This window comes from Aotus nancymaae, unplaced genomic scaffold, assembly GCF_030222135.1.
Source record: "Aotus nancymaae isolate 86718 unplaced genomic scaffold, 86718_ANA_hifiasm-v0.15.2.pri h1tg000041l, whole genome shotgun sequence".
In the NCBI taxonomy this organism is placed as follows: domain Eukaryota; kingdom Metazoa; phylum Chordata; class Mammalia; order Primates; family Aotidae; genus Aotus; species Aotus nancymaae.
This window is the reverse complement of record NW_026988455.1, coordinates 11,110,638-11,134,693: the sequence shown is the minus strand read 5'-3', so window position 1 is coordinate 11,134,693 and position 24,056 is coordinate 11,110,638. Positions and strand designations below refer to the sequence as shown.

At 37.8% G+C, this 24,056-nt stretch overlaps 1 protein-coding gene and 1 pseudogene across 3 annotated transcripts in view; one reads left to right on the top strand and one right to left on the bottom strand.

The window, feature by feature from the left end:
* Positions 1 to 24,056, bottom strand: part of ERMP1 (endoplasmic reticulum metallopeptidase 1) — a 77,515-nt gene that overhangs the window by 26,680 nt on the left and 26,779 nt on the right. For all 3 annotated transcript variants that reach the window (XR_010336980.1, XR_010336981.1, XM_012454534.2), the window contains exons 11-13: positions 21,640 to 21,792; positions 19,289 to 19,491; positions 18,597 to 18,712 (exon numbers count right to left, since the gene is read on the bottom strand). Coding sequence is in view for 1 of the 3 variants with exons in the window: in XM_012454534.2 (XP_012309957.2) it covers positions 18,597 to 18,712; positions 19,289 to 19,491; positions 21,640 to 21,792 (472 nt within the window). In the remaining 2 variants the exon portion in view is untranslated. The remainder of the gene's footprint in view (positions 1 to 18,596; positions 18,713 to 19,288; positions 19,492 to 21,639; positions 21,793 to 24,056) is intronic.
* LOC105718676 (voltage-dependent anion-selective channel protein 1-like) lies at positions 14,369 to 17,178 on the top strand (annotated as a pseudogene).

Below are 24,056 nucleotides of genomic sequence, written 5' to 3'. Positions count from 1 at the left end.
ACGCAAAAGTCTTCAACAAAATACTGGCAAACCAAATGTAACAGCACATCAAAAAGCTTATCTATCACAATCAAGTAGGCTTCATCCCGGGGATGCAAGGCAGGTTCAACATGCGCAAATCTATAAACACAATCCATAACATAAACAGAACCAAAGACAAAAGCCACGATTATCTCAATAGATTCAGAGAACGCCTTCAACAAAATTCAACAGGCCTTTATGCTAAAAACTCTTAATAAACTAGGTATCAATTAAATGTATATCAAAATAATAAGAGCTATTTATGACAAACCTACAGCCAATATCATACTGAATGGGCAAAAACTGGAAGCATTCCCTTTGAAAACTGGCACTAGACAAGGGTGCCATCTCTCACCACTCCTATTCAATATAGTATTGGAAGTTCTAGCCAGAGCAATCAGGCAAGAAAAAGAAATAAAGCATACTCAATTAGGAAAAGAGGAAGTCAAATTGTCTCTCTGCAGATGACATGATTGTTTATTTAGAAAACCCCATCGTCTCAGCCCAAAATCTCCTGAAACTGGTAAGCAACTTCAGCAAAGTCTCAGCATACAAAATCAATGTGCAGAAATGACAAGCATTCCTACACACCAATAACAGACAAATAGAGAGCCAAATGATGAGCAAACTCCCATTCACAATTGCTACAAAAAGAATAAAATACCTAGGAATACAACTAACAAAGGATGTAAAGGACCTCTTCAAGGAGAACTACAAACCACACTGCTCAAGAAAATAAGAGAGGAAACAAACAAATGGAAAAACATTCCATGCTCAAGGTTAGGAAGAATCAGTATCATGAAAATGGCCATACTGCCCAAAGTAATTTATAGATTCAATGCTATCCCCATCAAGCTACCACTGACCTTCTTGACAGAACTGGGAAAAAACCACTTTAAACTTCATATGAAACCAAAAGAGAGCCTGCGTAGCCAAGACAATCCTAAGCAAAAAGAATGAAGCTGGAGGCATCACGCGACCTGACTTCAAACTATACTACAAGGCTACAGTAATCAAAACAGCATGGTACTGGTACCAAAACAAAGATACAGACCAATGGAACAGAACAGAGGCCTCAGAAGTAACGCCAGACATCTACAACCATCTGATCTTCAACAAACCTGACAAAAACAAGCAATGGGGAAAGGATTCCCTATTCCATAAACGGTGCTGGGAAAACAGGCAAGCCATATATAGAAGCCGAAACTGGATCCCTTCCTTACATCTTATACAAAAATTAACTCAGGATGGATTAAAGATTTAAACATAAGACCTAAAACCATAAAATTCGAGAAGAAAACCTAGGCAATACCATTCAGGACATAGGCATGGGCAAGGGCTTCATGAGTAAAACACCAAATGCAATGGCAACAAAAGCCAAAACTGACAAACGGGATCTAATTAAACTTAAGAGTTTCTGCACAGCAAAAGAAACAATCATCAGAGTGAACTGGCAACCAACAGAATGGGAAAGAATTTTTGCAATCTACCCATCTGACAAAGGGCTAATATCCAGAATCTACAAAGAACTAAAGCAGATTTACAAGAAAAAAAAAAAAACATTCCAAAGTGGGCAAAAGATATGAACAGACACTTTTCAAAAGAGGACATTTATAAGGCCAACAAACATATGAAAAAATGCTCATCATCACTGGTTATTAGAGAAATGCAAATCAAAACCACATTGAGATACCATCTCATGCCAATTAGAATAGTGATCATTAAAAAATCAAGAGACAACAGATGCTAGAGAAGATGTGAAGAAACAGGAATGCTTTTACACTGTTGGTGGGAGTGTAATTAGTTCAACCATTGTGGAAGACAGTGTGGCGATTTCTCAAGGACCTAGAAATAGAAATTCCATTTGACCCAGCAATCCCATTACTGAGTATATACCCAAAGGATTATAAATCGTTCTATTATAAAGACACATGCACACTATGTTCGTTGCAGCACTGTTTACAATAGCAAAGACCTGGAATGCCCAAATGCCCATCAATGATAGACTGGACAAAGAAAATATGGCACATATACACCATGGAATACTATGCAGCCATAAAAAAGGATGAGTTCATGTCCTTTGTTGGGTACATGGATGAATCTGGAAACCATCAGTCTCAGCAAACTGAGACAAGAACGGAAAACCAAACACCACATGTTCTCATTCATAGGCGGGTGTTGAACAGTGAGAACACATGGGCACAGGGAGGGGGATGTCACACACTGGGGTCTGTTGGAGGGCTGGGGGCTAGGGGAGGGACAGCAGTAGGTGGAAAGGCTGGGGAAGGATAACATTGGGAGAAATGCCTGATGTAGGTGATGGGGAGATGGAGACAGCAAACCACCATGGCATGTGTGTACCTATGCAACAATCCTGCAAGATCTACACATGTACCCCAGAACTTAAAGTACAATTAAAAAAAAAACAAACCAGAAGTTTGCTTTTTTTCTAAATTAACAAAATATGACAATCACTAGCTATATTAAGAAAGGAGTAGTGGGGGAAGGAGAGCACAACAGAGAAAATACAAATACACAAAAAGATAAATAAAAAGAAAAATAATCTAAACAGAAGAGATTTGTAAAATCATATGACTATTTTGCAGGCCTCTATACTAATAAATTTGAAAACCCAAAAGAAATCAGTACTTTTCTAGGAAAATATAGATTACCAAAACCAAGCACATTAAAGATATAAAGCTTAAACAGACCACTGTCCCTAGAAAGAGTTATTAAGGAACTGCCCCACATAAAAGCACCAGGCCTTGATGGTGTTTCACAGAGGAATTCAAGGCAACTTCCCAACCAAATAGCCCCAATGCTCTATAAACTGTTCAAAAGGTACTGAAAATGAAGGAAAATTGTTTTTATAAATCAACTGCCTTCATACATACAAAAAATAATAGAGTACAAAGAAAAAAGCAGACCAGTATCATCCGTGAATATTAATGCAAAATTTCCTAGTAACATCAGCAAACAAAAGCCAACATCCCATTAAGAAAACAACAGGCCATAAAAAAAGACACAATGAAGAAAATTCCTGATTGCCTTTATAGATGCTTAAAAGGCCTTTCTCAAAATTAAACACTCATTCTGAGTTTTAAAATTCAACAAGATGACAACTGATGAATGCTTGCTGAAAACGATTTTTAAAAATGTGTACCTTAGTCCTAAGGCTAGGATCTTATATATGAGGAAAACACTAGAGACCTTTGCACTAATATCAAAAACAAGACAAAGATGCCTATTATATCTGTGCTAGAATTATTAATCAATTGAACAATCAATTAGAGGCATAAAAATTGGTAGAAAAGAAATAAAACTATATTTGCAGATGATATGCAGTAGTCAATAAACTACACCTGAGATCTATTTTTGTATGGCCCTCAAGCTAGAAATAGTTTCTACATTTTTAATGGGTGGTAAACAAAAAAAAGAGAGGAAAAAAAAACACAAAAGAATGTTACCAAGGCAAGGCCTAAATTATTTACTACCTGGCTCATATGGTTTGGCTATGTGTTCCCACCCAAATCTCATCTTGAATTGTAACTTCCACAGTTCCCACATGTGGTGGGAGGAACATGGTGGGAGATGGTTTAATCTTGGGGGTAGGTCTTTCCCATGCTGTTCTTGTGATCGTTAATGAGTCTCACAAGATCTGATGGTTTTAAAAATGGGAGTTTCCCTGCACAAGCGCTCTTTGCCTGCTGCCATCCATATAAGACATGACTTGCTCCTCCTTGCCTTTCACCTTCCACTATGATTGTGAGGCCTCCCCATCCATGTGGAACTGTAAGTCCAATAAACCTCTTTCTTCTGTAAATTGCCCAGTCTCAGGTATGCCTTTATCAGCAGCATGAAAACAGACTAATACACTGGTCCTTTAGAGAAAAAGTTTGGGAATCCCTGGTATATTTGGAGAACCCTAGGATATCAATGGTTAAACGAACAAAAACTACAAGATTCAGTGAGATAGTAGGATCTAAAATTGACATATGGAAATCAACTGCCTTCATACATACAAAAAATAATCAGAGGATATAATGGTAGAGAAATGCCCTCAATTAGAAATAGCAACAAAATCTAGATAAGAAATATCTCTCAGGGTTTCACTCTGTTGCCCAGCCTGGAGTACTGGAGCACAATCATAGCTCACTGCAACCTCAAACTCCTAGGCCCAAGTGATTCTCCCACCTCAGCCTCCCAAGCAGCTGGGACTACAAATGTGTACAAGCACACCTAATTTTTTTTCTGTAGAGATGGGGTCTCACTATGTTGCCCAGGCTGGTCTCTAACTCCCAGGCTCAAGCAATCTGCCCACCTCAGCTTCCCAAAGTCCTGGGACTATAGGAGGAAAATCCCTGAAAGACATAAAAATAGATATGAACAAAGGAAAAGTCATTCCCAGATCATTGATAGGATGACTCAACATCATTATCAGTTCTCCTAAAGGTAATTTATAAATTTATTATGATACTCCAAAAATACCAATAAGCAATAAGCTTTAAATTGGAATTAGGTAAGTTATTACTGATGTTCACATGAGAAAGAAAACAGCAAGGAAGATAAACAAAAGCAACAGCAGCAAGGAAAATACTGAAAAACAAAACCTACAAAGGAGCTTAGCTCTTTCAATCATGAAAATACTATAAAGCTTCTAAATTAAAAGTATAATAACTGATATACAAATAGACCCACACGTATATGGTTAAATGATTTCTGACCAGGGCACCAAAGTAATTCAATGGGGAAAGTCTTTTCAAATAATGATGCTAGGAAAACTGGATTTAAAAAAGCCTTGACCCCTACACCTCACACCATACACAAAAATTAATTCAAGGTGGATCAGAGGCCTAAACATAAAAGTTAAAGCTGTAAAGCTTCTAGGAAGAAACACAAGAATCCGTCTTTGTGACCACTAGGTAGGCAATGATTTTTTTGAGAGAGGACATAAAAAGCACTGATCCTGAAAGAAAACAATGATACACTGGACTTCAGAGAAATTTAAAACTTCTCGACATTAAAAGACAACATTAAAAAAAAATGAATGGTAAGAAAATCTTCATGACATACATATCAGATGAAGGATTTTTATCTGGAATATACAAACCTTTATAAGTCAAGAAGAAACAATTTTTTTTTTTGAGACAGAGTCTTGCTGTCACCCAGACTGGCATACAATGGCACAATGTCGGCTCACTGCAACCTCCACCTCCCGGGTTCAAGTGATTCTCCTGCCTCAGCCTCCCAAGTAGCTCCGATTACAGGTGTGTGTCACCACACCCAGCTAATTTTTTATATTTTTGGTAGAGATAAGGTTTCACCATGTTGGCCAGGCTGGTCTTGAACTCCTGACCTCAAGGGATCTGCCCACCTCGGCCCTGCAAAGTGCTGGGATTACAGATGTGAGCCACCACGCCCTGCCCATGACATTTTAAAAAGGGAAGAGAGCTGGGTGCAGTGGTTCATGCCTGTAATTACAGCACTTTGGGAGGCAAAGGCGAGAGGACAGCATGAGCCCAGGAGTTTGAGACCAGCCTGGGCAACATAGTGGGATCCTGTCTCTACAAAAAACTTCAAAAAATTATCACCATGGTGGTACACACCTGTGGTCCCAGTTACTTGGGGGGCCGAGGTGGAATGAGTCCAAGAGGTCAAGGCTAAAGCTGGCCATGACTGTGACACTGTACTCCAGCTTGGATGACAGAGGAAAAGCCGCTTTCAAAAAAAAAAGGTTGAGGGAGAGACATGAAGAAACAAAGCAAGATAAATGAATAGCCAATGAACACCTGAAAAAGTGTTCTACCCATTAATTATCAAAGAAATGCAAGAGATACTACTAAACATCCATTAGAAATTATGAGATGAAAAACAACTACAGCAACTGGAAATAGCCCAAGTGTCTATCGGAAGGAGAATAAACCACAGTATCTTCATGCAATAACTACTACTCAGCAACATAAGGGAACAAAATGCTGATACTCAACAATATAGCTAAATCCCAAACACCTTCTGCTTAATAACCCAGAACACAACAGTTATCCCTTGGTCTCTGTGGGGAACTGGTTCCAGGATCCCCCGCAGAAACCAAAATCTATGTATATTCAAGTCCTTTATACAAAAAGGCACAATATTTGTGTATGACCTATGCATGTCCTCCCCTATATTTTAAATTGCCTCAGTATTACTTATAATACCTAACATAACATAAATGCTATGTAAATAGTTGCTATGCTATATTGCTTTTTTATTTTTATTATTTGTTTGTTTTGAGACAGAGTCACCAAGGCTGGCATGCAGTGGCACAATCTCAACTCACTGCAACCTCTGCCTCCTAGGTTCAAGAGATTCTCCTGCCTCAGCCTCCTGGGTAGCTGGGATTATAGGTGCCTGCCACCATGCCCAGCTAATATTTTGTATTTTTAGTAGAGACGGGGTTTCATCATGTTGGCCAGGCTGGTCTCGAACTCCTGACCTCAAGTGATCCACCCCCCTTCGGCCTCCCAAAGTGCTGGGATTACAGGCGTGAGACACTGTGCCTGGGCTGTTGTACTGTTATTATCTGGGTTTTTAATGAGTATTTTCAATCCACAGTTGGTGGAATCTCTGGATGTGGAATCCACAGATGCAGAGAGCTGACTATACTGGATGATTCCATTTATATGAAATTCAAGAACAAGCCAAACTAATCTGTGAATGTACAAATCAGAGTGGTTGTTTCTGAAAGTCAGGGAGATTGACTAGAAATGTCATAAAGGAGCTTTGTAGGGTTATGGAAATGTTTTATATCTTCATAGAGATAAGGGTTACATGGGTATATATCTACTTTTACCAAAACTAATTGAACTATGTAAGATCTTTAAATTTCACTATATATAAATTAGGCCTTGTAAAAAATAAAGTAGGCAAGGGAAAAGTGCTATTTGAAATACTTTTTACTCATGAGAGTCCCAAACAACTTTCTACTAGGTGAGGAGTGCTCAGAAAAAAAAGTACATAGTGAACAGTTGTAGGAACAGTTGAAGTTAGCTTCCTATATTAGCATTCTCCAGAGAAACCAGCAGCATGTGTGCAGAGACAAATGAGAGAGAGAATTTATTTTAAGGAACTGGCTTACATGATTGTGGAGGCTGGCAAGTTCAAAAATTTGCAGGATAGGCAGGCAAGCCGGAGACCCAGGAAAAAGTTGCAGTATGAGTCTGAAGGCAGGTGGCTGGCAGAATTCCCCATTCTCTCTCCTTGGGGAAGGTCAGTCTTTATCTTAAGGCCTTCATTGACAGGATGAGGCTCACTTACATTATGGAGGACAATCCGCTTTACTAGAAGTCCATTTACTTGCATGTTAATCTTACCCAGAAAATACTTTCACAGAAACATCTAGGATAGCATTTGACCAAATATCTGGGTGCTGTGGTCTAGCCAAGTTGACACATAAAATAACCATTGTACTTCCCAAAATACATTAGAAAGGGAGAGACCATCCTGGTCTGCTCACTTTTTAAAACACCTCACAAGCAAACTCTTTACCGCTTTGAACATGAGAAATGTCGTATGTCTTGACATTTCTCCTCCTCTTTTCTCAAGCATCTGTCTCCCTACTAAGCCCAAGCAGACTGCTTTAAAACAATTGCTAAATTTAACAATTCAACACATCTTGAGTGCCCATCAAGTGCTGGGGGATTATACTGGATACCAAGAATACAGAGATAAATGAAAACCCATTCATGTGTGCCTCCCTTAAATTCTAAAGGAAAACAAAGACATAAACTAAATAGTCATGATGCAAGTTGGTCAGTGCTACAACAGATATATACAAAGGGAGGAAAAAGTGGAAGGATGGCAATTGCTCATTTAGTTGGAAATGATGGGAGAGGAAGGACAGAGAAATCTTCATATTTTGCCAAGAAGAGAAAGATAGAGTCTGGGTAGAAGGTAGTACCAAGACAGCATCACTCACACCAGAAGTAAGAGTGCGTAAAGGACACAAATAAGGGTTGGATGTGGCTATGCAGCGCAAGGGGAGTGCTGAAAAAAATCCTGAAATATACACAAAGTCCAGACTACTGAAGACCTAACATGCTTTGCCAAAGAATTTGAACTTACTCTCCAGGCAATAGTAAATCTATTAAAAGTTTTTTTTAATAGGGAAGTGACATAATGAAATCTGTATTTCAAAGATACACTGGCAGCATCATAAAGAATATCCTAGAAAGAAGATTTACAGGCCAAAACATGAGTTGAGAAACTGGAAGAGCTAACTACTAGTTTTAAAGATATAAAAGGGAATAATACATACCAAAAAAGATAAAGTTACAATGCCAGGCCAAACGCTATCATGGATCTGTGTGACAATGAACCAATATTTGACACTAAAAGTTTTCCAGTAAATCTTCTTAGAAACTGTAACCAGTCTCAACTTCTTTGAGAAACAATATAAGGCTCCTAAATTGCTGGTCAATTTAAGACCTAAACTTGACAGTAAGAAAAACCACATGCAACTTATTAAAAAGTTTAAGAAGTGAAGGATCAGGAAAAAAAGATGGTCATATGACTTACCTATTGTTTAAAAGGTCAATTTTATAGAAGCCCAGGGAGGATGAACTGAGAATATTATAAGGTATCTGCACTACCACGAAGCAGTACAGTGTTATTTGAAAGCAAACTTTGGATAAAGAGTCAAGACCCATCAGTGTGCTGTAATCAGGAGACCCATTTCACATGCAAAGACACACACAGGCTCAAAATAAAGGAATGGAGGAAGACTTATCAAGCAAATGGAAAGCAAAAAAAAGCAAGGGTCGCAATCCTAGTCTCTGATAAAACATACTTTAAACCAACAAAGACCAAAAGAGACAAAAAAGGGCATTACATAATGGTAAAGGGATCAATGCAACAAGAAGAGTTAACTATCCTAAATATATATGCACCCAATACAGGAGCACCCAGATACATAAAGCAAGTTCTTAAAGATCTACAAAGAGACTTAGACTCCCACACAATAATAGGAGGAGACTTTAACATCCCGCTGTCAATATTAGACAGATCAATGAGACAAAAAATTAACAAGGATATCCAGGAATTGAACTCAGATGTGGACCAAGCGGACCAAATAAACATCTACAGAACTCTCCACCCCAAATCCACAGAATGTACATTCTTCTCAGCGCCACATCACACTTATTCTAAAATCGACCACATAATTGGAAGGAAAACACTCCTCAGCAAATGCAAAAAAAAAAGGAAATTATAGCAGTCTCTCAGACCACAGTGCAACCACAGTGCAATCAAATTAGAATTCAGGATTAAGAAACTCACTCAAAACCACACAACTACATGGAAACTAAACAACCTGCTCCTGAATGACTACTGGATAAATAATGAAATGACAGCAAAAATAAAGATGTTCTTTGAAACCAATGAGAATGAAGACACAACGTACCAGAATCTCTGGGACACATTTAAAGCAGTGTGTAGGGGGAAATTTATAGCACTAAATGCCCACAAGAGAAAGGAGAAAAGATCTAAAATCGACACCCTAACATCACGATTAAAAGAACTAGAGGAGCAGACCAGCCTGACCAACATGGAGAAACCCCATCTCTACTAATAATACAAAATTAGCCAGGCATGGTGGCACATGCCTGTAATCTCAGCTACTCAGGAGGCTGAGGCAGGAGAATCGGTCAAACCTAGGAGGTGGAGGTTGCAGTGAGCCGAGACCACACCATGGCACTCCAGCCTGGGCAACAAGAGTGAAATGCCATCTCAAAAAAAAAAAAAAAAAAAAAACGAACTAGAGGAGCCACAACAAATTCAAAACCAAGCAGAAGACAAGAAAGAACTAAGATCAGAGCAGAACTGAAGGAAACAGAGACACAAAGAACCCTTCAAAAAAATCAACAAGTCTAGGAGCTGGTTTTCTGAAAAGTTCAACAAAATAAATAGACCACTAGCCAGACTAATGAAGAGAGAAGAATCAAATAGTTGCAATAAAAAATGATAAAGGGGATATTACCACCAATCCCACAGAAATACAAACTACCATCAGAGAATACTATAAACATCTCTATGCAAATAAACCAGATAATCTAGAAAAAATGGATAAATTCCTGGACATTTACACCATCCCAAGACTAAACCAGGAAGAAGCTGAATCCCTGAATAGACCAATAACAAGGTCTGAAGTTGAGGCAGCAATTAATAGGGTACCAATCAAAACACGTGGAGGACCAGATGGGTTCACAACTGAATTCAACCAGAGGAACAAAGAGGAGCTGGTACCATTCCTTCTGAAGCTATTCCAAACAATACAAAAAGCGGGAATCTCCCTAACTCATTTTATGAGACCAACATCATCCTGATTCCAAAACCTGGCAGAGACACACTAAAAAAGGAAATTTCAGGCCAATATCCACAATGAACTTTGATGCAAAAATCCTCAATAAAATACTGGCAAACCAAATACAACAGCATATCAAAAAGCTTATCCATCACAATCCAGTCAGCTTCATCCCTGGGATGCAAGACTGGTTCAACATAAGCAAATCAGTAAGTGTAATCCATCACATAAACAGAACCAAAGACAAAAACCACATGATTATCTCAACAGACGCAGAGAAGGCCTTCAACAAAATTCAACAGCCCTTTGTGCTAAAAGGTCTCAATAAACTAGGTATAGCTGAAAATGGATACATTCCTTATACCTTATACAAAAATTAACTCAAGATGGATTAAAGATTTAAACATAACACATAAAACCATACAAACCCTAGAAGAAAACCTAGGCAATACCATTCAGGACACAGGCATGGGCAAGGACTTCATGAGTAAAACACCAAAAGCAATGGCAACAAAGCCAAAATTGACAAATGGGACCTAATTAAACTAAAGAGATTCTGCACAGCAAAAGAAACTATCATTAGAGTGAACCAGCAACGAACATAATGTGAGAAAACTTTGGCAAACTAGATATCTCAAAATAGTAAGAGCTATTTATGACAAACCCACAGCCAATATCATACTGAATGGGCAAAAACTGGAAGCATTCCCTTTGAAAACTGGCAAAAGACAAGGATGCCCTCTCTCACCACTCCTATTCAACACAGTATTGGAAGTTCTGGCCAAGGCAATAAGGCAAGAAAAGGGTACCCAGTTAGGAAAAGAGGAAATCAAATTGTCTCTATCTGCAGATGACATGACAGTCTATTTAGGAGACCCCATCATCTCAGCCCCAAATCTCTTTAAGCTGATAAGCAACTTCAGCAAAGTCTCAGGATACAAAATCAATGTGCAAAAATCACAAGCATTTGTATACACCAGTAACAGACAGACAGAGACCCAAATCATGAATGAACTCCCATTCACAATTGCTACAAAGAGAATAAAATACCTATGCATACAACTAACAAGGGATGTGAAGAATGTCTTCAAGGAGAACTACAAACCACTGCTCAAGGAAATAACAGAGGACACAAACAAATGGGAAAACATTCCATGCTCATGGTTAGGAAGAATCAATAGCGTGAAAATGGGAATACTGTCCAAAATAATTTATACATTCAATGCTATCCCCATCAAGCTACCATTGACTTTCTTCACAGAACTGGGGGGAAAAAAACACCTTAAATTTCATATGAAACCAAAAAAGAGCCTGCATAGTCAAGACAATCCTAAGCAACAACAACAACAACAAAAAAAAAACACAAAAAACCAAAGCTGGAGGCATCACACTACCTGATTTCAAACTATACTACAAGGCTACAGTAGTCAAAACAGCACAGTACTGGTACCAAAACAAAGATATAGACCAATGGAACAGAACAGAGGCCTCAGAAATAATACCACACATCTACAACCATCTGATCCTCAACAAACCTGATGAAAACAAGCAATAGGGGAAAGATTCCCTATTTCATAAATGGTGCTGGGAAAACTGGCTAGCCATATGCAAAAAGCTGAAACTGGATCCCTTCCTTACATTTTATACAAAAAAATAACTCAGGATGGATTAAAGATTTAAACATAAGACCTAAAACTATAAAAACTCTAGAAGAAAACCTAGGCAATGCCATTCAGGACATAGGCATGGGCAAGGGCTTCATGAGTAAAACACCAAAAGCAATGGCAACAAAAGCCAAAATTGACAAATGGGATCTAATTAAACTAAAGAGCTCCTACACGGCAAAAGAAACAATCATTAGAGTGAACTGGCAACCAAAAGAATGTGAAAAAACTTTGGTAATCTACCATCTGACCAAGGGCAAATATCCAGCATCTACAAAGAACTTAAATAAATTTACAAGAAAAAAACAACCAACCCCATCAAACAGTAGGTGAAGGATATGAACAGACACTTCTCAAAAGAAGACATTTATGCAGCCAACAAACATATGAAAAAATGGTCATCACTGGTCATTAGATAAATGCTTAGATAAATGCACTGGTCATTAGATAAATGCAAATCAAAACCACAATGAGATACCATCTCATGCCAGTTAGAATGGCGATCATTAAAAAATCAAGAGAGAACAGATGCTAGAGAAGATGTGAATAAATAGGAACACTTTTACACTGTTAGTCGAGTGTAAATTAGTTCAACCATTGTGGAAGACAGTGTGGCAATTCCTCAAGGATCTAGAAATAGAAATTCCATTTGACCCAGGAATCCCATTACTGGGTATATACCCAAAGGATTATAAATCGTTCTATTATAAAGACACATGCATATGTATGTTTACTGAAGCACTATTCAAAACAGCAAAGATTTGGAACCAACCCAAATGTCATCAATGTCAGACTGGATAAAGAAAATGTGGCACATATACACCATGGAATGCTATGCAGCCATGAAAAAGAATGAGTTCATGTCCTTTGCAGAGTCATAGATGAAGCTGGAAACATCATCCTCAGCAAACTGACAAAAGAACAGAAAACCAAATACCGCATGTTCTCACTCATAAGTGGGTGTTGAACAATGAGAACACATGGACACAGGGAGGGGCACATCACACACAGGGGCCTGTCGGGGGCAGAGGGCTAAGGGAGGGTTAGCAGGGAGGTCGGGGGCTATGGGAGGGATAGCATTAGGAGAAATACCTAATGTAGATGACAGGGGATGGATGCAGCAAAGTACCATGGCACGTGTGTACCTATGTAACAAACCTGCACATTCTGCACATGTACGCCAGAACTAAAGTATAATTTTTAAAAAATGGTGAAAGTCAAAAAAAAAAAAGAAAGAAAGCAGACTTACTGTAAGCTCTGTAGCAACCACTAAAGTAAGTATAATTGACATGTTAAGAATAGAAGAAAAGAAAACAATACACAATGCCCAATTAAAACCTGAGAAGGCAATACAGGTCAGAAACTCAGATTTACATAACAAAAGAAAGCACACTAGAGAGGGAATAAGGTAAAATAAAAACTCACTTTTCCTATTCTTAATTGATCTAACAGATAACGGTTTTTCAAAATAATAGCAACAATGTATGTAGTTATGTATTACTTATATGTGTGTGTTGTGTGTACATACCGCACATGTGTATACACGCTTCTGTATAAGTGAGATAAATGCTAGCAATACTACAAGAGATATGAGGGAGAAATTAGGATTGTTTTGTTGCTACAAGTTATTCATACTCCCTGTGATGCAGAATACTATTATTTAAAAGTGGGCTTGCATAGTTATAAATGTGTATTGCAAACTACAGGGCAACCACTAAAAAAAGATTTAAAAAAAGTAGTATAATTGACATGCTAAGAAAGGAGAGAAAACCAAATCATATAAAATGTCCAATTAAAATTACTAAAGGCAAAAAAGAGTGGAAGACAAAAACAGGAACAAAGAACAAGGTCAACAAACAGAAAATAGTTAACAAATATGGTAGCTATTGATTCAACTATATTAATAATCACTTAGAATGTCAGTGTCTAAACATACAAATTAAAAGACAGAGTGTCAGGCCTCACCATAGCCGCCACCAAGCCTATCATCGACACCACCTCCGAGAAGACGGCTGGGATGCTTTCACCAAGGGCTATTGATTTGGCTTAATAAAGCTTGATTTGAAAACAAAATCTGAGAATGGATTGGAATTGACAGGCTCAGGCTCAGCCAACACTGAGAACACCAAAGTGATGGGTGGTCTGGAAACCAAGTACAGATGGACTGAGTACAGCCTGACATTTCCAGAGAAATGGTACACTGATAATACACTAGGCACCGAGATTACCATGGAAGATCAGCTGGGACGTGGACTGAAGCTGACTTTCAATTCATCCTTCTCACCTAACACTGGGGGAAAAAAAATGCTAAAATCAAGACAGGGTACAAGTGGGAGCACATTAACCTGGGTGCGACATGGATTTCGACATTGCTGGTCCTTCCATCCGAGGTGCTCTGGGGCTGGGTTACAAGGGCTGGCTGGCCGGCTACCAGACGAATTTTGAGACTGCAAAGTCCTAAGTGACCCAGAGCAACTTTGCAGTTGGCTACAAGACTGATGAATTGCAGCTTCACACTAATGTGAATGACGGGACAGAGTTTGGGAGCTCTATTTACCAGAAGGTGAACAAGAAGTTGGCAACCACTGTCAGCCTCGCCTGGAGAACAGGCAACAGTAACATGCTTGAGAATAGCAGCTAAGTATCAGACTGACCCTGACGCCTGCTTCTTGGCTAAAGTGAACAACTCCAGCCTGATAGATTTAGGATACACTCAGACCCTAAAGCCAGCTATCAAACTGACACTGTCAGCTCTTCTGGATGGCAAGAATATCAATGCTGGTGGCCACAAGTTTGGTCTAGGACTGGAATTTCAAGCATAAATGAATAATGTACAATTGTTTAATTTGGAACTATTTTGCAGCATAACTACCTTCAGAATTGAGTGTATCTTTTAATGTTGCATGTCTGGGATGCAAGTATTGCTAAATATGTTAGACCTTCAGGTTAAAGATGATTCAGCTTTAAGATGTTACCCTTTCAGAGGTACAGAAGAAACCCATTTCCAAAAAAGGTCCTTTCAGTGGTAGACTTGGAAGAACTTGGTGGCCCCTTTGAGATGCCAGGTCTCTTTTTTATCTAGAAATGGCTGCAAGTGGAAGCTGATAATATGTAGGCACTTTGTAAATCCATATTGAGTAAATGAATGAAACTGTGATTTCCTGAGAATCGAACCTTGGTTTCCTAACCCTAACGATGAGAGGCTTGCTGCTTGATAGTGTGTACAAACTCACCTGAATGGGACTTTTTTAGATAGATCTTCATGACCTGTTCCCACCCCAGTTCATCATCACCTCTTTCACACCAGAAGGTCTGCAGGGTGTGGTCACTGTTTCTTTTGTACTATTTTGGGGTGGAGAGGAGGGATGTGATGAAGCCAATAATTCAGGACTTATTCTTTCTTGTGTTTTTGTTTTTGTTTTTGTTTTTCACCCTCGTACCAGAGTGTGAAATAGCTTCCAGGAGCTACAGCTATAAGTTTAGAAGAGTCTGGGTGATTGTAATCACATAATGACAACACTCAGCATCTAAATTGGACTTCTGTTGTATTCTCACCACTCAATTTGTATTTTAGCAGTTTAATGGGTACATTTTAGAGTCTTCCATTTTGTGTGGAATTAGATCCTCTCCTTCAAATGCTGTAATTAACATCACTTAAAAAAAACTTGAATATTGAAACCTCAAAAAGAAAAAAAAAAAAGACCGAGTGTCAGAGTGGATCAAAAAATGAGACCCCACTATGTGTTGTCTACAGGAAACCCATTTTAACTATGAAGACACATAGATTAAGAGTCAACGGATGGAGAACATTACACCATGCTAACACTACTCAAAAGAAAGTGGGAGAGCTATATTAATTTTAGACAAAGCAGACTTTTAGAGCAAGGAAAATTAGCAGGGATAAAGAGGGGCAATACATAATGATAAAGGGTTAATTCTCTGAGAAGACATAACAATCTGTAATTTGTATGCACCTAACAAGACATAACAATCTTTAATTTTTATGAACCTAACAACAAAGTATCAAAATAGTTGGCAAACTCATACAACTGAAAGACAAAGACAAATTCACAATTACAGCCAGAGACTTCAATACCTCTCCATCACTGAAAAATCCAAGAGGCAGATGTAAAAATCTACTGAACTGAACAACATCATTAATTGATTGGATCTAAGTGACATTCATAAAGCCTTCTTCCAACAACAGCAGTATGCACATTCTTTTCAAGCTCACATGGAACAATCATCAAGAGAGACTACCTCCTCTATCATAAAGCGCACCTTAACAGATTAGAATAGAATTCAAAGTATGCTCTCAGACCACAATGAAATTAAACCAGAAATCAATTATCAGAAAAATAGCTGGAAAATCAAATTATTTGGAGATTAAAGAATACACTTCTACATAACAAATGGGTCAAAAAAGAAGTCTCAAGAAAAAAAACTTAAAATACTTGAAACTAAATTAAAATTAAAATTCAACTTAAAATTTGTGGCATGGAACATAAACAGTACTTAGAAGGAAACTTATAGCAATGAATGCATATATTAGAAAAGATGATTTAAAATCAATAATCTAAGGTTCCACCTTAATAAACTGAAAAAGGAAGAACAAATTAAATCCAAAGTAAACAACTAGAACAACTCAACAGAGAAAAACAACTATAATCAAAAGCTAGTTCTTAGAAAAGATCAATAAAATTCATAAGCCTTCAGCCAGGCAGAGAAAAAGAGAAAAGACGTAAATTCCTAATATCAGAAATGAAAAGAGGGCACATCACTATAGATCCCATGAACATTAAAAGGATAATTAAGGAAGACTATAGACAAATTATATTCCTACAAATTTGATAACGTAGATAAAATGAACCAATTCTTTAAAAGACACAATCTGCCAAAGTTCACACCATAAGAAACAGACAACCTGAACAGGCCTGTATCTATCAGACAGTGAATCAATACTTAATAACCTTCCAACACAGAAAAAGAACTTACCAAGCCTATAGGGGTTCGTGAGTGAATTCTACCAAACATTTAAGGAAGAAAATATACTAATTCTCTCCAATGCCTTTCAGAAGACAGAAGCAGAATGAATACTTCTTAACCCATTCTATGAGTCCAGCATTATCCTAATACCAAAACTAGACAACAACAATACAGGAAAACTATAAACCAGTATCTCTCATGAACACAGATACAAAAATCCTCAACAACATATTAGCAAATGAAATCAACGATGTATAAAAAGTTTTATACACCATGACCAAATGGGATTTATCTCAGGTATGCAAAGCAGTCCAACACCTGAAAATCAATTATGTCATCTATTACATCAAAAGGCTAAAGTAGAAAAATCAACTAGGAATAAAGGGAATTTCCTCACCCTCATAAAAAACATCTACCAAAAAATGTATAACTAACAACACACTCAGTGGTAAGAAAGTAGAAGCATGCACATATCAGGAACAAGGCAAAGATGATCCCTCTCATGACACCTTTTCAAAATCAAACTAGAAGTGGAAATAAAAGTTACAGATATTAGGAAGGAAGAAATAAAACTGCAGATAAGATCGTCTATTTAGAAAATCTTAAAAGAATCAACCAAAATAAAAAACCTCTCCTAGATCTAATAAGTCATTATAGCAAGGTTGCAAGATACAAGGTTAATAATATGAAAGTCAGTTGCTTGCCTATATACCATCAATGAACAATACCATTTATTAATACATTAGCACCCCCAAAAATAACTACTTAAAAATAAATCTAACAATATATACAAGAATCACATAAGGAAAATACAAAACTGATTAAAGAAATCAAACAAGATAAAAATAAATAGAGAGATATTCCAACATGGATAGGAAAAGTCATTATTGTTAAATGTCATTTCTTCCCAACTTAATCTATAGATTCGATACAATCCCAATCAGAACCCCAACAAGTTATTTTGTGAACATTGACAAACATTCTAAAATTTACATGGAAAGGCAAAAGACAAAACAAAATACTAGAGAAGAAAAGTTGCAAGACTGATATTACCCAACTTCAAAACTTACTATATAACTACAGTGATCATGACAGTGTGGTAAGGGCAAAAGAACAGAGAAATTAGTCAACGGAAATAACAGTTTGGCAGTTCTTACAAAGCTAAACATAGGCTTACCATATATAAAATCCTGCAATCACACTCCTAAGCATATACCCAAATGAATTCAAAAGCTTGCCCAGGACTGTTTATAGCAGCTTTATTCAAATACGAAGAACTGCTGTACATCTATCTACACAATTCAGCAGTAAAAAGAAATGACCTGTCAAGTCACAAAAAGATATGGAGGATCCCTTAAATGCATGCTTTAAGTGAAAGAAGTCAATCGGAGTAGCAAGCATGAGCCACCATGCCTGGCCTATTAAATTTTTGTTAAGAAGTCATAACCAGCTTAAATTGATTTTAGAAACATAACCTCTTCCTAAGTTGCTGGATACTGTGATATATCTGAGGGAGAAACAAACATGCCACTTATTAACAAGTTTAAGAAGTAAAGGAGGGAAGAAAAAACTGCTATATGACTTACCTGTTGCTTCAAAAGTCAATTTTATAGAATCCCAAGGTGTCTGTTCTTTGGATATGAGTCGGAAATGAGCAGGATTTCTTGGAGAAACTTCTGGGGCAGGAAGATACCAGTTTTTCCTATTTGGAAAGATAGCTTCAATATTTAGGGTGCTTTATTAGTCGATGGCTATCTGTAACTCAGTGTTCAGCATGTATGAACACATTTTGGAGTATGAAATAAACTGACAGACATGATAAGCAATGCCAACTCCCAAAAACTCAGATTATTTTGCAATAAAAGCTTCCCAATATTAAGAACAAAGGAGTAACCTAGGTGATATTGATTCTACCACCCATCCTATTTCTTCTCATCCAGTCCTTCACTGCCAAGCTATAAAATTTTCCCAGAGAAAACAATTTTTGAGATAGATGCGTAATGGCTATTATATTAGTTAGAAGGGCCACCTTTTCTAAGCACTCAGGTTTCTAGAAAAAAGACTTTAAATTTGAAAAAGCAGAACTACTACTCTGAGTGCTTTATCCCACTTAAGGAAAAAAAAAAAAAAAAAAATTCCCTAATGATAGAAAAAACACTACAAACAGCACTGAACTTGTATATTAAGGATGACAGTTTAAATGATAACAGTACTGATATGGTGACAAGACTTGAGAACAAACTAATCTCCAACTTAAGCAGAAAAATAATGAACCAACCTGATTAGAAAGTGCACTGGAAGATACCAAGGAAAACCACAAAGAGGTGCGTTCTCCTCACAGTGAGCTCGGATGCTATCATTGATCTCAGGAACGTGAGGGGTTATGTGAGACATTCCAGTATAATCAAACCCATTGATCCATACTCCAGAGTCCCGTTTAACTGCATTTCCTTCTAAGTCATGAAATGTTCTAGTCATATGCTGGAAAAAAAAAAAAAAAAGACTAGTGAGAAAACTATTTCAACTAGTACACCCACAGTCTCACAAAAATAGAGTATGACAATACCAAGAAATGACGTGGATATGGAGCAAGTGAATGAGACACTCAGGGTTTCTGATGTACTGCTAGGGTTCTTTCTTATAAACTGGAAGATGGATATATAGATGATTGCTTTGCTGTATCTTCCAAATATATTTAGGTTCCCTATAAAATTTTTTGAAACTTCCTATTTCAGATTTAAAAGGCATGAATGCTAGAGCTCCTCTGAGATAAGAATTTAAAACAAAAACATTCTAAGCACATATATACATACACACTCATTTCCCTTTAGTATTTTATGAAGCTAATTAACGTGCAGACAAAAAAGGAATTGCAGCTCACCACTAGATGACAGCCTTGTGCCTAGCAGAATTTTATAAAAAGGCGCCATGCTCCATTTGGAGTAACTTTATTCACGGCAGAAACCAGCCTGAAGCATATCAATCAGGGGGAAAAAAGGAAAGAAAACACTGCATAGGGTAGGCACCTGCAAACTGCAGCCAACAGAGCAAACCATCCACTGACTCACTAACTGTTTTTATATACCAACTGTTATTTGAACATGGCCACACTCATTCGTTTAGGTATACTCTCTTGCTGCTTTCGCTCTGTAAAATAGAGTCACTGCAACAGACTGTATTGCTGACAAAGCCCAAAATATTATCTTGTCCTTTACAGGAAAAGGTTGCCAACTTCTGGCACGGTGGAAGAGAACCCCACAAATCAGAAAAGGACATTTTAAAAATAAAAATCCGGCTTTTCCTAAGTATTACTGACATAATTATACAACCTAGTACATCATGAAAAACACACTGAACCTCCTAAAAAAAATTTGTCCTTCACTAAAGGTTTTACAAATCGTAAAATCTCACATAAATTTTATCACAGAATCCTTCAGGGTTATAACAAGGAATTGTTATTTGGACCCTTTTCTAAATCTCGTAAGTTCAAGCATTTTTAATTTTTTAAGTCCTTGAATAGTGATCTAGGTTATAATTTCTCTGGCATTTCTGTTTGGCTAGTCCACGACCTCTAACAGAGATGACTAGAATTGAGGCTTACTGCTTTATAGTACCAGGTCTAAAAAATCTGACGAAGAATCTGAGATCTAAAATAAGTCTTCAAACTGGCCAGGCATGGTGATTCACACCTGTAATCCCAGGCACTTTTGGAGGCCGAGGTGGGCGGATCACCTGAGGTCAGGAGTTCAAGAACACCCTGGCCAACGTGGTGAAACCAGTCTCCACTAAAAATTCAAAAATTAGCCAGGCGTAGTGGTGGGTACCTGTAATCCCAGTCACTTGGGAGGCTGAGGCAGGAGAATCACTTGAACCCAGGAGGGCCAAGGTGGGCAGATCACCCAAGGTCAGGAGTTCAACAACACCCTGGCCAACATGATGAAACTCATCTCCACTAAAAATTCAAAAATTAGCCAGGTGTAGTGGTGGGCACCTGTAATCCCAGCTACTTGGGAGGCTGAGGCAGGAGAATCACTTGAACCCAGAAGGCAGTGGTTGCAGTGAGCCAAGATCGTGCCACTGCACTCCAGCCTGGGCAACAGAACAACACTCCATTTCAAAAAAAAAAAAAGAAAAAATAAAGTAAGTCCTAAAACTCATTTTATTAATCCCTTCCTAAGTTATAGTTTCATTATCACATATTACTTTGAATGTTACTTAAGATTAATTTTACTAGTATTTTTAAATACCAATTTTATTTTGCCAGTTGATAGTTTAGATTTTTATTCAGCCTGTAGACATTCTTACAATCTATATTTCTAAAAACTCATTATTCTATCATATATATATTTGCTCTTGTTTTTCCAAATAGGTGCAGTTTTATAATTTGAATAGTAATAAAAACAAGCAAACATTTCCAATTCAGTCTGCTGGGAGATATATGTTTAGCTGATAAGAATGCCTCTTGACAGTCAGTCTTCTCACTGTCTTACACACACACACAAGAACGGTGAGTATGACTAAGCAGGTCAACAGCAGAAAAGTCAGTTGCGCTTCTGATTCACTACTGAAGCTCAAAACACACAAGGCTTTCCTTTTCACATCTCAAATAGCTCATGCAAAACTGCTCACCTGAAGAAACACTCTCTTTGGCTTCGGATTAGCAGGATTGGAGCTATATGGAAAAAATGTTCCACTGCAAACAAGGAGGAATGTAATTGCACATACCAAAGTTAAAGTTAGCAAGGTTTTTTTTGTGCTCTTGGCAAGGTAGATGAAGTTAATCTAAAACACAAACCACAAACATAGAAATATTACAAATTCATGCTAGTAGTGGAAAGGTGTTTTTAACTGACTTTACTTTTAACAGGTATTATCTAACAGACCCTGAAGAAAATTTATCAGCAGGTGCTAGCATACTCCAACAACTAGTAAACAAAGCACTAACTCTAGATTTCCATCACAGGTGAGAACCTAGAAAATGATAGATGCCTCCAATCTGCTATGATGGTGCCACCTTTTTAACATGCAGCCATAAACCAACAGGAAAAAAGAGGACTGTCGCTGTCCTCAATCAGCAAAAAAGAACAGAAATGCAAATGTAATAGATTATTCATTAAATAACCAGAGATAAGCTTTAAGCTTAGGCAGATCTGTTTGGACAAAACTCCAATTCCACTCATAACGCTTTAAATTTATGTCAGAATACTGAATTCATCTAAACTAGCATACAGATGTACCTTCGAGACTTTGCTGGTGGACCTGCATATGAGGAAAAACTGCACTTCAAAGTAACATTACCCCTTTAGGTTACAAATTAACCAATGCCAACACAATCAAAACAACAAATCTGAACTTGGGCAGTAAATGTAAATGACTGAGTTTCAAGGCTGGCATCCAGAAAATCCAAAATATACTTATCTTAGATTTTTAATTATAATGAAATCACTGAACTAAAAACTGTAAGGGACATACACAACTCAGAATATTCCACAGATCCCTTACAAGGTCTGAAGAAACCATTTGGGGAAACTATATGTAAAATTTTAAATTGTTCTAAGAAGCCACATTTTAAATATTGTGACTACTAGGAGAAAGAGGGACAGACAGGGTGACAAATTTTGTTTTGCTAACTCACAGCCTCAAGTCCTCAGGTACTCTGTCTTATTTTTGTACTCAATGTATACAAACGTGAGATGTGTGACCTAAGGCTAGTACTGTTTTGCAGATGCCTCTGGATGGAATACTGGTACACTACAGACATAAAATCTCAATCCAGCTCCCCTTTTTGCCTTCTTCATTTTATTTCTCTACTTATGGAAATAAGTAGAGAAATAACATGAATGTGAATTTTTTCTTTTTGAGACAGAGTCTCACCCTGTCACCCGTGTTGGAGTACAGTGGCACAATCTCAGCTCATTGCAACCTCCACCTCCCAGGTTCAAGCGATTCTTGTGCCTCAGCCTCCTGAGTAGCTGGGATTACAGGTGTGCGCCACCATGCTCTGCCAATTTTTGTATTTTTAGTAGAGACGGGGTTTCACCATGTTGGCCAGGCTGGTCTGGAATTGCTGACCTTAAGTGATCCACCCGCCTCAGCCTCCCAAAGTGCTGGGATTACAGGCATGAGCCACCACACCCAGCAAGCAATCAGTTAATAGGTGTCCTTGGGTACTCTTTGCTGGGCCTTCATGGTTATATGCATATTGACTGAACAAGGCTGAAATGGGGACTGCTGGTACGAGGGGGGGGTCAGGAGAAGAAGAGTGAGAAACAGCTCAGTCATCAGCATACACCGGACATTTCAGAGTCCCTTTTCATGCTTCTCTTCAATTTATTTTGTAACCATCTCAGAACCTAGAGTGACATAGGATGACATATTTCAGGAAGGCTGAGGCATGAGAATTGCTTGAACCCGGGAGGCGAAGGTTGCACAGAGCTGAGATCACGCCACTGCACTCTAGTATGGGCAATAGACTCCATCTCGAAAAAAAAAACAAGCAAACAAAAAATAAAACCTGATCACTTGACAAGACTTTAATTGCTTTCTAGCAGATATATTTAATAAATCCCCAAGGACTAATGGAAAAGCTCTCTGAAATATGCATTGTGGTTCAATTCTCCATTACCCAAAGAAGACAGTCTTACTCTATTAATAAGCCACTATCATTAATACTGCTACACATAAATAAGAAAATGATTAAAAGACTCATAACTCATGGCATCAAAATGCGGCAGGGCTGTTTCACATTAAAAATGAATATTAAGTGAGCTTCCTAAAGTATTCCAAGAGGCAGTCTTCTCTCTAAAAGCTTTTCCAATAATATATAATTTAGAAGATAAGACATTTTAATCCTCTTTCTTCTGGTTTCCCAGATTTCCATGCTTTGGGGACATTTTCCATTTCCACAATGAACATCTCCAGGGTTCATTTTGCCCCCTTTCATATTATCAGTGGAACAGAATTTAAAAGTCCCATATCTGAGTCATCTTTTATGGACATCCATAGCACCCATTCATTGACTATAATTTAATAAATACACAGGGTTG